This window comes from Melopsittacus undulatus, chromosome 11 (assembly GCF_012275295.1).
Source record: "Melopsittacus undulatus isolate bMelUnd1 chromosome 11, bMelUnd1.mat.Z, whole genome shotgun sequence".
NCBI lineage: Eukaryota > Metazoa > Chordata > Aves > Psittaciformes > Psittaculidae > Melopsittacus > Melopsittacus undulatus.
The window spans coordinates 3,204,788-3,217,463 of NC_047537.1; the positions used below are offsets into that span (position 1 = coordinate 3,204,788).

Consider the following 12,676-nt stretch of genomic DNA (forward strand, 5'->3'; position numbering starts at 1 on the left):
TGAACCTGACCCCTATTTCACCTGTAAGAGCTGTTACTCCTTTGGGCATAATGACTGGATAAAGCAGCATTATAATTTTCAGGTGTCTCCTCTGTTAGTGCTTCTTTTCTGGGTAGTTCACCTGGAAATGGCTTGGCAGGTATCCTAATTCTTAGTCCAGTTGCCTGTTTTTTCCCTCTAGCCTAATAAAAGCATTTGATGCATGTCTGCCTTCTTCTGTTTTGAAGATGATGATGGCCTTTGCTGTTGTGTTATATGCCATTCTGTTGTCCCTATCATGTTTCATGGAAAAGAAGTGATGGTGAAGGGATCGGAGAGCAATGATTTCCTTCCTGAAACCTCCTCTGGGCACTTCTGCAACAGGGAGCTGAGCCTATAGCTGTGTTGGCAGCTGCTTAGCTGTTGCTGCTGCCAAAAATGCAAGGACTCAGCCTGCCACGTCTTTGTTTCAGTAGCATTTCCTTCCTCTCTTCCCAATACAGATGCCAAATACAGCATTTGAGGAAAACATATGATGATTTGCCAAGGTTGCTGCTCCAAAGTATACTTCATGCTCACACTGCCACTGATATCGTCCTTTTGTGGCCATGCCTGCTCGAATAACTTAGAGGGGAGGTTGTCTTTCTAGTGTCCCTACTCCCTTTTTGCACACCCTGAGCTGTAAGTTAGAAACAACTGTTAATGAAGTATATTCCAGTTGCTGTTCTGTCCTTTCTCCACTCCCATTTGCTTTTTTCTTGGAGAAAAAGTTGGAAAGAGGGAGTGTGTTAGGAAGCAGTTTTTGTGGTGTACTGTCACCAGTCACTATTTTAATGTTGAAAAAGTGCTTAAATGTGTTCAGTATCACAGAGATGCTTGATGCTTTAAGAAATGAAAAGACTTTCCATGTATGTCATACTTTCCCAGATTAGGTCTCATTGTGCAGGCTGCAAGAATCATAGAATCACCACTTCTGTCCTTTTGTGGAAAGAAGTGATAATGTTTAACCATTTATTTTGTAGACTTCTAGTGAGATACAAGTTGAACATCTTAGTTCTGTTCCTTGCTGCTGCTGCTGCTGCAGGAGCAGGACCCCATTAGCTTCATGTAATGCTGCAGGCTGTACCTGATGTGGTATTGGGAAGGCACTGACTTCTCACACCAATTGCATCAGTAAGGCAAGTTATTGTGAGTGCTGCTGATGTGCTTTACTGCCTTGGTGGGTTATTAGATGTGATGGGGAAGCTACACCACATGCCGTTATCCTACTGCTGCTTAGGTTCTGAGAATAGGAGCTTGTAATTACTACAAGCCTAGGAACATAAAAGGAAATTGTCTTTTTTATCACCTGTCAAAACTGTGAATGTGTTTAAAGCTCTGAATGTTAAACTTACAGTTATTCTAACCTTCCTTTTCGAAGTGCACTGCTGAGTCTCTAGGACTTTCTCAACATCTTTATATCTCTGGAAGTTATCCCTGTGTGACAACTTCCATGCGGTGCTGGCCACACAAACCTCAACACCTTTAGTTGGTTTTCAGCCAGCATTACCTGGCTTCTGCCAAGAACACGGATGAAATGAGTTACTAACAGAATTAATTACGAGCACATAAGTAGTGCTGGTCTTTGCTGAGACTATAAGCAGGAATTCGATAAAATTCTGGGCTGTCTGTGGAATTTGTCTGCCAGCCACTCTAGTGTGGCAAGGGAACCGGTCTTCTGTGCCCAGCGTGAGAAGCCCATCCTTTTAGAACATCTGAGTTTGTGTCTTCATGGCCAGTTTGGAATGTTTCAAAAGCCAAGAAAAACCACTTTCCACTGGGTTGGAGTTGGAAGGTTGGAGGCTATTGTAATGAAGTGTGTATCTGTCTTCCTTGTCTGGATAGAACTGTCCTAAATCAAAGCATCTCTGTTCCCTCCCCTGCATCTGGATTCCTTCTCACTACCACTTCCTCCCTCTGGTAAAGCTCATAGTCATCAGTAGGAGAGGAGTGAGTATCCAGACCACTGCCTGTTCTGTTCCCAGCATCCTTAGCCAGGCACATCCTGAAGAAAGCTGAGCCTCTTGCCTTTTTCTCTCTATACCGCTCCAGTATCGTTCTGTAGCTCTGGAAGCAGCAAAATGTCATGCTATAATGTAGGTCTTTTGCTCTCAAGCTGGGTGTGTATTTGCTTCTGGACCATATATTCCCTGTCTCCTTCAGTGGGAGGAGTTGTATTAATAATCCACTCTTCAATCAATGGAGTCTTTAGTACTCTTGAGTTATTTCATACCAAAATAATGCAGATCCTCTGGTCTGATTAAAAAACCCTGCACTAAATGTCCTCTTTTGCTTAGGCATCCGTTTTCTCACAGCAAAATTTCTTGATATGTGGGAGTGACATGCATGATGTTCAGAACACAAAACAGTGAATGGATGGCAGCAGTGGCAGCTCTTGTCTGCAGAAATCTGTGGTGAAACCACGGTAATGTATTGTCATAAATGAAGTTTTATTACAGCCATGTCAGAATACTATCAAAAGAACAAGTGCTACTGTCTGTTTCCATGGAGATCTTTGCTGTTCCCTGGGGAGCTGAGGAATTGCATGGTTATTGTGCAGCTATGCCAGCTGCAATTAGGCGAGCACGCTGCTTGAGAGATACACGTGTGGACACCCAGCAGCGACCGTGGACAACAGCAGCAAACACATGGGCACTGTGCTCACAGGGGCTTCTTAAAATGCCACTGATACTCATCTATTCAAAAAGCAATGCAGTGGGTTGAGGCAGGGTTTGTAAGAATGCTTAGGCTTCTCCAGAGGAAGGTGCAGCACCAAGGGAGAGACAGAGGTGCACAAGGGAAGGTGGCGGGTGAGGTGTAAAGAGTGTATTAGCTTATGATGAGGGATATAAGCACAATCAACAAATAATTACCTGCTTATTCCTTCATTTGTGCTCATACCTACTTCTCAGTGATTCAGAGAAGAAGGGCACGTTTTCCTGTTTCCTTATGTTAGACCTTTGCTCAAATGTCCTCAGCAACTTTGCCTTGAAAACCCAGTTTACAATTGGTGAAGTTCTTGGTGTCAACTGGCTAATTCAGGCATTCTTTAGGTTAGTGCCAGGGCCCTGGGAATATATTATTATTTTAAAATGATTCATTTTAGTGTTGTTCTGTATTTGTATTCACTTTTTTTAACATTGAAACTTGTGGATGTGCTAATTAAATTTATCCCTACCTCTTGCTGTATCACAGCCTGCAATTTATCTTAGGCATGTATTTGGACACTTTTGTAGCTTCTTTTGTTTATCTATTACAACAATAGAAAGTGGTGAATCATTTATTGCAGTGAGTGCTTTAAATTTGCATGTGTTTGTATCAAGCTATATTTGGATGAAGATGTTGGTGCCCTGAAGCACATGGTTATACCCCTGTTTACCCCTCTCTACACCAAAGGATGTTCCAAGTTGCTGAGCAGCCAATTCCATGTTTGGGGGGATTTTTTTTTACTATTATTTCAATTGTTTTGGGTTTTTTTTAATCCTGCCCAAATTCTTTGGCATCTTCCTAGAACAGCAGAAGCAAGTACTGGAATGGTTTTCTAGGCTGGTAAGAGTCACAGTTGATAACAGATTCATTTTACATGTACTAACTAAACTAGGCCCTTCAAGCTATGTGGGAAGTACAGCTGGCTGATGAGGAAAGGAATATTAATTTCCTTTTCTACCTAGGGTGCTGTTAAAGCAATTACAGAGAGCAGGAATGCACCAGTATGCTGCTCTGGAAATAGTAGTGTACTGCTTTGCTTGCCTTACTCCTCCAGAGTGGTTTCCAAAAGGAGGTGTTTCCCTCAGTCTCGACCTCCTAGGCTTGGGATGTTGGATGGGATGGGATGTTAACCTGCAAAGTGATTTGAAAGAGCATTCCCTGAAGAAATCATTCTTGAATCGAATGAAAGATTATGCCATCTTGAAAAGGTGTTCCACTTGCAGAGTTGTACACCTCCTTTGAATCAGCTTCAGAATGGATTTGTAGGCAACAAGTGCTTAGTGAGCCTTCTGGTAGGAGTGAGAGCACAACCCTTCAAAGCTAAAAACTTTAGGACTGCATCATCATTGTGGGGTGGAGGTGGAGGGAAATACATCACATTGGAAATCGAGTGGAGGTATGAAAGTAGAACTGAGCTGGATTGACAGTTATAGCACTGGAAACTGAGACCAAAAAGCCAGGAGGTCTCTGGTTCTGCCATGTCACTTGATTAGAGGGTGACAAATTCTGTGGTGATATGTGATATGTAACCTGACATTTGACAAGTGACTAGAGAATCCCTCTGAAAGTAGTAAGCAATAATCAGATCACAGCACTGAAGAACTTTTTCTTCCCCACATTGCAGTCTTTCCTGGTATACAAAATTAATACACTGTCTGCTTTGTGGCATGTTTTTAGGGATACTATGGTCAGATCATGATATACATGCTTCCTATAAGCTAAACAGGATTTCTGTGCAGATGCCAGTAGCAGCAGGTTTTGAGTACATACAGGAATTGTGGTTCTTGTTGTTCTTGGTGCAGGAGGAATTATAAAGCATTTCAAATCAATTCTAACAAAACCATTCTGACATGGACACAAATCTACTGCTTTCACCCTGGGCTGACTGGAATCTACTCCCTAACTCTGCATTTGTCACATCTCTATTGCAGGGATTTACCACAGTATGGGCAAAAGCAGTGGCAATCTTATTTTGGGCGAACATTTGACGTTTACACCAAACTCTGGAAGTTTCAACAGCAGCATCGGTAAGGGAATGTTGTAGGCAGACATGTTCCATGGATTTAAATGCAACCCTGGTATGCCTCGGGCCCCCAGTGAAGATTGAGATTTCACTGTGTTATTCAAGCATGAAGGGAGAGAATAGTCACTTCCTGTAGTGCTCACTGTCTAATGAATTAAAATGTTGCAGAGTTTCCAGTGTGACTTCATAACGAAACCCTTTGCTGTACTTGAATGCATGTTGCTTTAATGTTTTACCAAGGAGCAGTTTCTGCAGTGCAGAACCCATCTGGAATGGTGTGAAGCATCCTGCTGCAGCGTGGGCTCTGATCTTTCACACCTTACGTTGGCTGTGTAGTCTGAGTGTTCTCCTGGGAAGTTGTGACCTTTCGTTGTGTGTGTTTTGTGCAACATACTTATGTCTAGCTCTTGCAAGTCTATGCAAGATAAGTGGTCCTTGCTCTGGTGTGTGTATGCGGTGCTGTTGGCTCCATGAGGGGCTGCTGCTGGGAATACTATACCGCTCATGAAAGCTGAATTTGTTTGTATGATGGATCTGTGTTTTGTCTGATGTTCTGAAATGTTCTGGAATGTCTTATAATCTTTCTTTTCTCTCTTGCAAAATAGACAAATATTGGACAATCGGTATGGGCTGAAGCGGTGGCAAATTGGGGAAATTGCTTCCAAGATTGGGCAGCTCTATTACCATTATTAGTAAGTAAGCACAGAAAGGGCAGTGTAGTGTTTGTGGAGGTTCCATGGCAAACACTTGGATACTCAGTCAGGAGAAATCAATGTCTCTGTTGAGTCATGGTCCCTGTTTCTGAATGGGATGGCCCTTGGGACTCATGGGGGTGCTGCAGAGAGTGGCACCTGTAAGCCGGATGCCACACTGCTAGTCATATTGATACTGCCAAAGGACTTGTCTCCTACCTCAGAAGTGTCTCTAAGTGTCCCATGCATGCTGCATTTTACTCTTATACGAAAGTGTGATCTACAAGTCTGGGAGCTTAATCTTCCTTTAAACTTTTTAATTAACCTGTCACCTGTACATATGGGCACCACATGGGCAGATTTGATTGTTATCTGATGTGGAATCCAAGCTCTGAAACCTGTCTTCCCAGCAGGCACAAAGGATGAGAGTCTGGCTTTCATATGATGTCATTTGAGGGAGTTTTGCCATTGATGCACAAGAAGGGGGGTTTGGTGTGGATTCCATCTGAAACAGTGAGCTAATTTGATTCTTCCTCTGCAGCTTGCGCACATCAGAAACCAGCTATCTCAATGAAGCTTTCTCCTTCTATTCAGCAATTAGGCAGAGGTCATACTACTCCCAAGTCAACAAAGAAGACAGGTAAGCCTGAATGAATGCCTTTGTTTTTTCAAGACTAGAATGGTGTGTGAAGCAGGAAATAACTAAACTGAGAGAGTACAACTGGAGTAAATCAGCATTGTTAAAGGAAGTTTCTTTAATCTCCTGCCATGTTTGAAAACCTCAGTATAAAAAGAGCTTTGCTGGATAATAGGAGGAATAGTCTGGTATCTGATCCTGGCTAGAAAACTGTTAGTCCCAAAGTGTTGTCATTTTGGATCCTGAACAGTGTCAGTGCTGGGACGTAGCATGCTGTGGCTGGAAGATAGGTCAGTTGTGCTGAAGCAGAGGAACCTACTTGATTCTAATCAGGTTTCTCAGGGGAACATCAGTTAGTACTGCAGTACAACAGCCCTCTGTAACTGACTGGGACAAAGTCCAAGAGCTTCAGGAGGCATAACGTCTTCCTTTTAAGATGCTATACTGAGAAAGGTACACTCAAGTGTACAAAAATGTGCTGCCTGCCAAGAACATAGGCAGATATAAATAAGAATAGGTAGAGAACTCAGTTCTGGATCCTGATCTTGCATTTTAGCCAGTAAACCTGATTTCCCTCATTAAAGAAGAAATTATTTGAAGTCATCATGAAGGTAAATACAGAAGGTTAGTTAAGGAGCTTCCTGCCAAGGATTCAAGGATCTCTGGACTTCAGCTAACTGCACATCTTTAGTCTTGCTCATGTCTAAACACACTTGTGTGCCACAGTAAGATGAAAGTTTCCCTGCTCTGTTCTGATACCTGTTGATCCTATTATCTTCTCTCTTAAAAATCTCTCAGTTTCAGTCTGAGTGCTTGAGCTGTTTCAGACAAGGTAGGATTGACCAAACGTGTTTCTAGATGCTGTCAGAAGGTTTTAGAAATGGATGAGTAATTATGGGCTGTGCTGACTTGCAGATCTCTTAAGTTGTCGCATGTGGGTGAACTGAACCAGCTGTGATTATCATGTGGTGCACTGGGGTCAGATAGTGCCCATGAACTGACAAAAGGTTTGAAGAGCCAGCGGCTATATCTGACTCCCATGCCTGTTCTCATGTAAGGAGACTGTGGGAAAGGGGGAGGCTGTGGCTTTCTTGATGTATGTTTTATGTCCCTGTACTCAATTTTAACTTCTTAGCAGCCAGGTAGCTATTGATCTTCACATGAATTCAGTTAGAACTCTTAATCTGCAGAGTGTTCAGCCTTGCTCTGGTCTTAAACTCTTCCTCTTCCTTACCCCTGCTGCCTACCTGTGTTCCCTTTTAATCTCAAATTTGGCTGTGGTGTTTTTGTTGTTGTGTTTAGGCCTGAATTAGTGGTTAAGAAGCTGCGTTACTATGCAAGGTTTATAGTGGTTTGTCTCTTGCTCAACAAAATGGATGTTGTAAAGGACCTTGTAAAGGTATGTTAAAATAAGGATAAAAGTGTTAAGGGGGGGGAGGTTGATGACTCTTGTTATTAAGGAATCCATAATATATTCTGTTTCAGTTGAAATATCACTCATTAGATATATGATAATAGCTGCTGTTTCAGTATAGCTTTTCTGTTTTTTTTTTCTCCTCATGTAATGGATTGTGCTGTTGGATGCCACAGAAGGAAGGAATAATATGGCTAGAGCTATGGAAAGATTCAGTATGATGTCACCATTTGGCTACATAAAAGCTTTACAAATGTATATATTAGGAATAAATTATAAGATGCAAGTTATTAATCTGAGACTGTGGGGATCATCTGATAACTCAGAGTGCATCTTAATTCCTGTAGGGGATTTAAGATGCTGGTGGAATCTTCCCCAGCAAGTCTCCACGTCACACTGTTACTTGGAAAGCCAGCATCTCTTGGCTTGATGTTGTGCTCATTTCTCTTCCCTTCCAAACTGAGATCTCTCAGTCCTATGTCTAGAACACATCCTGAATACATTTTACACCTTCCAGAGGCCCACCAGAATTAAACTTTGCCAATTGATGTAGATAATGCTGTGAAATTGGAGAGGCTGGTTCTGCATATGCCTCTGCTATGGGAGTAAAGCTCTGAATGCCTACAAACGCAAGTCTTTAGGTGCAACAAATAGAGTGCAGCCTAAAGTTGATCACTGCTTTTCTGGTATATGTGGCATCCAACATAGCAATTCTGTGAATCAGACATTTACTAATGACACTTCAAGCTCAGATGATTTGATAGCATTGTTTGAAAACCAAGTAAATATATTCCAATAGATGCAGGCTAGATAGGGAGATACCTTTTAATGACAACAGACGAATCCCATCCTCTTCCCAGTACAAGCTGGTGTCTGTAGCTGAAAGCCTCTGAGCCTGAGGATGGCAGGCAGTGTGCTCATGTTTTGTGTAGTGTTAGATGGTCCTGCGAGGAGCCAGGGAGTTGGACTTGTTAATCCTTATGGGTCCCTTCCAACTTGCGATCTGTAATGCTTCTCCTGACAGCATATGCTTCCCAAACCTCCCTAACAACCTTGCTGCAAGCAGCTTCTGGTATTGACAGTTTTGTGTAGGTTGCATTACTGTCTTGGTGTCTAAGCTTACTTGAACTGCTAGCTTAGCTTAGCAGCAGCTAAAAAAGCCATACCATTCACTTTCTCAGTGTATTTAAAGTTACTTGTAAGCTGAAATTCGAGTCCTTGGTATCCATAGCTTATGGTAATAACCAGTGACATAGCTGTATGTGAGTGGGATAGTTATATTTGCATTTGGACCTACTTAAAAGACACTTTGCATTGCCAAAACTCAGTGTAACATTGTCATTCTGTCTCCTAAAGAGCGCGTTTTGGCTGGCATGTTAGTCATAAATGTGCTGCATATGTTCTCAAGTAATTACTTTCTTTCTTTATTAAAGGCCAGCACAGCTAACCAAATTGTAAAGTTACTGACTGCCTGTTAAGCTCTCGGTTTCGGAAATGACTGTGACTGTCTTTGACCTTTTTTACATCAGGAGCTGTCAGATGAAATTGAAGACTACACTCATCGCTTTAATACTGAAGATCAGGTGGAGTGGAACCTGGTTCTTCAGGAGGTGGCAGCATTTATTGAGGTTAGAATACCATTCCCTTTTAGTTGTTAGCTTAAAACTAAAATCTGTTGGCTTGTTCACCACAGCGTTCCTGTATCACCACCTCTGTGTGGTAAGCAGATGTGCCACGTGCAGGGACAGTATTCCTCTCCAGTTTAATCATGGAGATGTGTGCACAGTAGTGGAAGAGTGACAGATGTTAAAGTGAAGAATCAGACCTGTTCATGTAACGTATTGAAGGCAGAAGCATGAAGCTGAGAAGCACTTGGTCACCTTACTGTTTTTGCTCTTGGTGTTCAGATCATGGTGGAATTGAAAGCACAGCAGTTATCATGGCCAATACTTCAGAGAGGCTGCCAGCTCTGGTTCTGTTGTGGAAGCCAATCTGATCTGTTGATGTTTTGATTATGTTTCAAAGTGTACTTTGTTGGAGTACTGGTCTATTGTGCTGGCAAAGCATAAGCAATATATAGGGGAAAATAGGGTGTCAGCATGGCAGTTAACTGACAGGCTCTTAGCATAGTTGTAATGTGACCAACTTCTAAAGTTTATTAAAAGGAAAATATCTTTTTTATTCTGTTAAATGAAACAGTGTTCTACTTCCCTCCTTTTGTACCAGATGTCACTGTGTAACACAAGGATTTGTTTAAATATTGCCAGAGTGGATGGCAGCATTACCATTTGCTCATCTCCTTTGCTATTTATTTCTAGGAAGGGAAGGCAAACTAAAATAGTGCAGGGTCCTTCTGTATTAGGAATATTTTGTTTGCTCTGTGTGAATTTGTAAGGCTGTTGGTGACATTTGGTTCCTCGGGTATGGAAAAGCTGAAGCAGAATTTGTGTCATTTGGGGAAGTATGTTTTTCTGTTTTCTGTACCTTCATGTGCTTGTACCATGTATTTGCTTGCAGTCCCTTAGAGCTGTTGCTTTTCCAGGTGGGAGGGCATTGCTCTATTACCTGCATACAAGTATATGTATGGCACGTTAATTTTAAAGGTCTGCCTCAGTTATGAAACATTTACTGTAAGTGACGAGACCTTTGGACTTCTCTCTGACTGCAAGTCTGGATGTTTTCTTGAATTCCTGATTTATTCTGGTTGCTTTTTTTAGGCAGACCCTGTCATGGTTTTAAATGATGACAACACCATTGTAATCACCTCTAACAGGCTTTCTGAAACAGGAGCTCCGTTGCTAGAGCAGGGAATGATAGTGGGACAGCTTGCTCTTGCGGATGCGCTCATTATTGGGAACTGCAACAACCAGGTAAAAGAAATTCTGGGGCTTGGGTTTGTATCTCTGGAGTTCAGAATCCTTTCGCATGTGGAACCCCTTCTGATCATACAACAGAGTTTCCAAGAGGGGCAAACATGAGAATGTTTTGATTGTGATGTGTGCAGTGACACCAAAAAGAAGAGATTACCAAAAGGAAGAGTTAAAAATTGGATATTAGTTATTAAACCTGTGGTACTGACCTCCTGTTGCTTATATTCATCAGGTTAATTAGATACTATTGATTCTTGCACACTGGATGTTTCTTAATAACATTAAAACACAAGAGGCCTCTGTCATGTGTCCAGAAAAAGCCTGACTTAGACTTTCCCATGACATACTCCAGCCTGTTGCAACTGCAGTCACAACAGATAGTGGCTTGCAAAAGACGTTTAAGATCTTGCTTTTTAGATTATGATAGTGAAGTTGTACAGACTTCATGACCTTCCCTGAGCTCTTTTTTCAGGTAAGCAAGGGAGTTGTATCTGAACTACAGTTTGTGAATCATTTTCAGATTTTGTCTACATTCACAGTACATGGTGGTTTCAGCACTTCATCTGGAAATACCTCACAAAAGTCTCTAATTTGCAAAGTGAGAGGTCTGCACACAAGTGAACTGTCCTGGTAGACCATTAATAAATAGCCTTTGTTTTCTGTGAGCTCTTCTAAAAGTCATTCATGGGTCTTTAGAGAGTTAAAAATGACACTGACAGATCCCTGAGAGACATAAATGGTCTGTCTGGTGCACAGTTGAATCTCTTACCTGGGTAATTCCAAAGAAATGCTGTTTAATCTGTATCTGACAGAATAAACCGTTTGACTCTTTTGCAGGTCAAGTTCAGTGAATTAACAATTGATATGTTCCGAATGCTACAAGCCCTTGAAAGGGAACCAATGAATTTAGCATCACAAATGAACAAACCTGGAATGCAGGTAAGTTCCATTTCAGTGATGAGCCTGGCCACAGACCTGAACTGCTCTTTTTTTCTCTTTTTATTTATTCATTTAATTTATTTATTATAACAAATAGAAATTCAGAGGGTTATGAAACTGCTTTGTAATATGTGGTTGTTGGGTTCTTTGTCTTGTTTGTTGTTTCTAACAGGAATCAACAGAGAAACCAGCCAGGCGGGAAAACCCCCATAAATATCTACTTTATAAACCAACTTTCAGCCAGCTGTATACATTTTTAGCAGCATCATTTAAGGTTTGTGAAATCAGTGAATTTATTTGTAATAGAAAAATATTCAGAATGGCATGTCACACTGAATAAAATGTGGCTGAGATAATCCTTTATACTTCAGGATAATGAAACCTTCTTAAAATGTTCAATATGTTCTTCAGAGGGGTTGGAGAAATACTATAGTCTGTATAATAAAGGTAAATCCGTTGACTGCTGTGAAAGGAGAGGGAAAAATTCATTCTATAACAGAAACCCAGCTTGCTGTTACACAGCAGTTGTATCATAGCTACAATACAGCCACCTTCAAAGTGAAGCCTGAACAACAGCTCTGCAAGCAGCTTTAGTAGTAGCTATCCGGGATCCAACGTGGTGCATGGCAGTACTATGGAAAGCCTTAAGTAGTGTAAAGTAATAGTTGCATATGATTGTGTGTTATCCAGTAATTTTATCTGTGTGTGTGTGTAGGTACACATGTGTATATAAAGACATTTATAGATACAGACATAGATATAAAAAATAAGTATTTCCTACATATATAGGAAATATTTATTAAGAGATTTGGAGAACAGAAGAATCTTAAGAGTATTCTCCTACTTCATGTTGTGCCAAGCAATCCAAAATCAGGGAAGTATACCAAGAAACTGATGCTCTTAAGCACTGTGTACCTGCTAGGTCTCCAGTTCTGTATCCCATTCAAATTATATCTCTCTCCTGCATATGTTATATTTTTATCTGCCTGCCTTTGTTACCCACTATTTTCTTCCATGTAAATAATCTATACATTTGTAGACTTTAATACAGTTACTTTGGTTATTTAAGTTCAGTAAAGTTGCTGGGCTCATTATGCTTAATTATGACTGTACAAGTCAGCAACTTGGGATTTAGTAGTAAAAAGAGCGCATGAATCCATATAAAGAAGCAAGTTTTAGTCTGTTTCAGGAAACAACTGTAAAGAAACAGCTGGTGAGGTGAGGGAAGTGCTTCCTCTTAATACTTAAGAGTCTGGGTGCCTGCTTGCTCAGCCTTTCGCAGAAATTAAAAGCATCTGTTTCCTCATGGAGGCAGCCCATTAGAAAGGTGGAAAGCAGGTTTCTTTTACAGGTCTATCCAGAAACCTGGATATG

At 41.2% G+C, this 12,676-nt stretch overlaps 1 protein-coding gene across 2 annotated transcripts in view; it reads left to right on the forward strand.

Annotated features, from left to right (window-relative positions):
- Positions 1-12,676, forward strand: part of SCAI (suppressor of cancer cell invasion) — a 40,724-nt gene that overhangs the window by 15,557 nt on the left and 12,491 nt on the right. For both annotated transcript variants that reach the window (XM_034067774.1, XM_034067775.1), the window contains exons 4-11: positions 4,659-4,754; positions 5,356-5,442; positions 5,984-6,082; positions 7,382-7,478; positions 9,023-9,121; positions 10,211-10,363; positions 11,201-11,302; positions 11,475-11,576. In XM_034067774.1, coding sequence (XP_033923665.1) covers positions 4,659-4,754; positions 5,356-5,442; positions 5,984-6,082; positions 7,382-7,478; positions 9,023-9,121; positions 10,211-10,363; positions 11,201-11,302; positions 11,475-11,576 — 835 coding nt within the window. The remainder of the gene's footprint in view (positions 1-4,658; positions 4,755-5,355; positions 5,443-5,983; positions 6,083-7,381; positions 7,479-9,022; positions 9,122-10,210; positions 10,364-11,200; positions 11,303-11,474; positions 11,577-12,676) is intronic.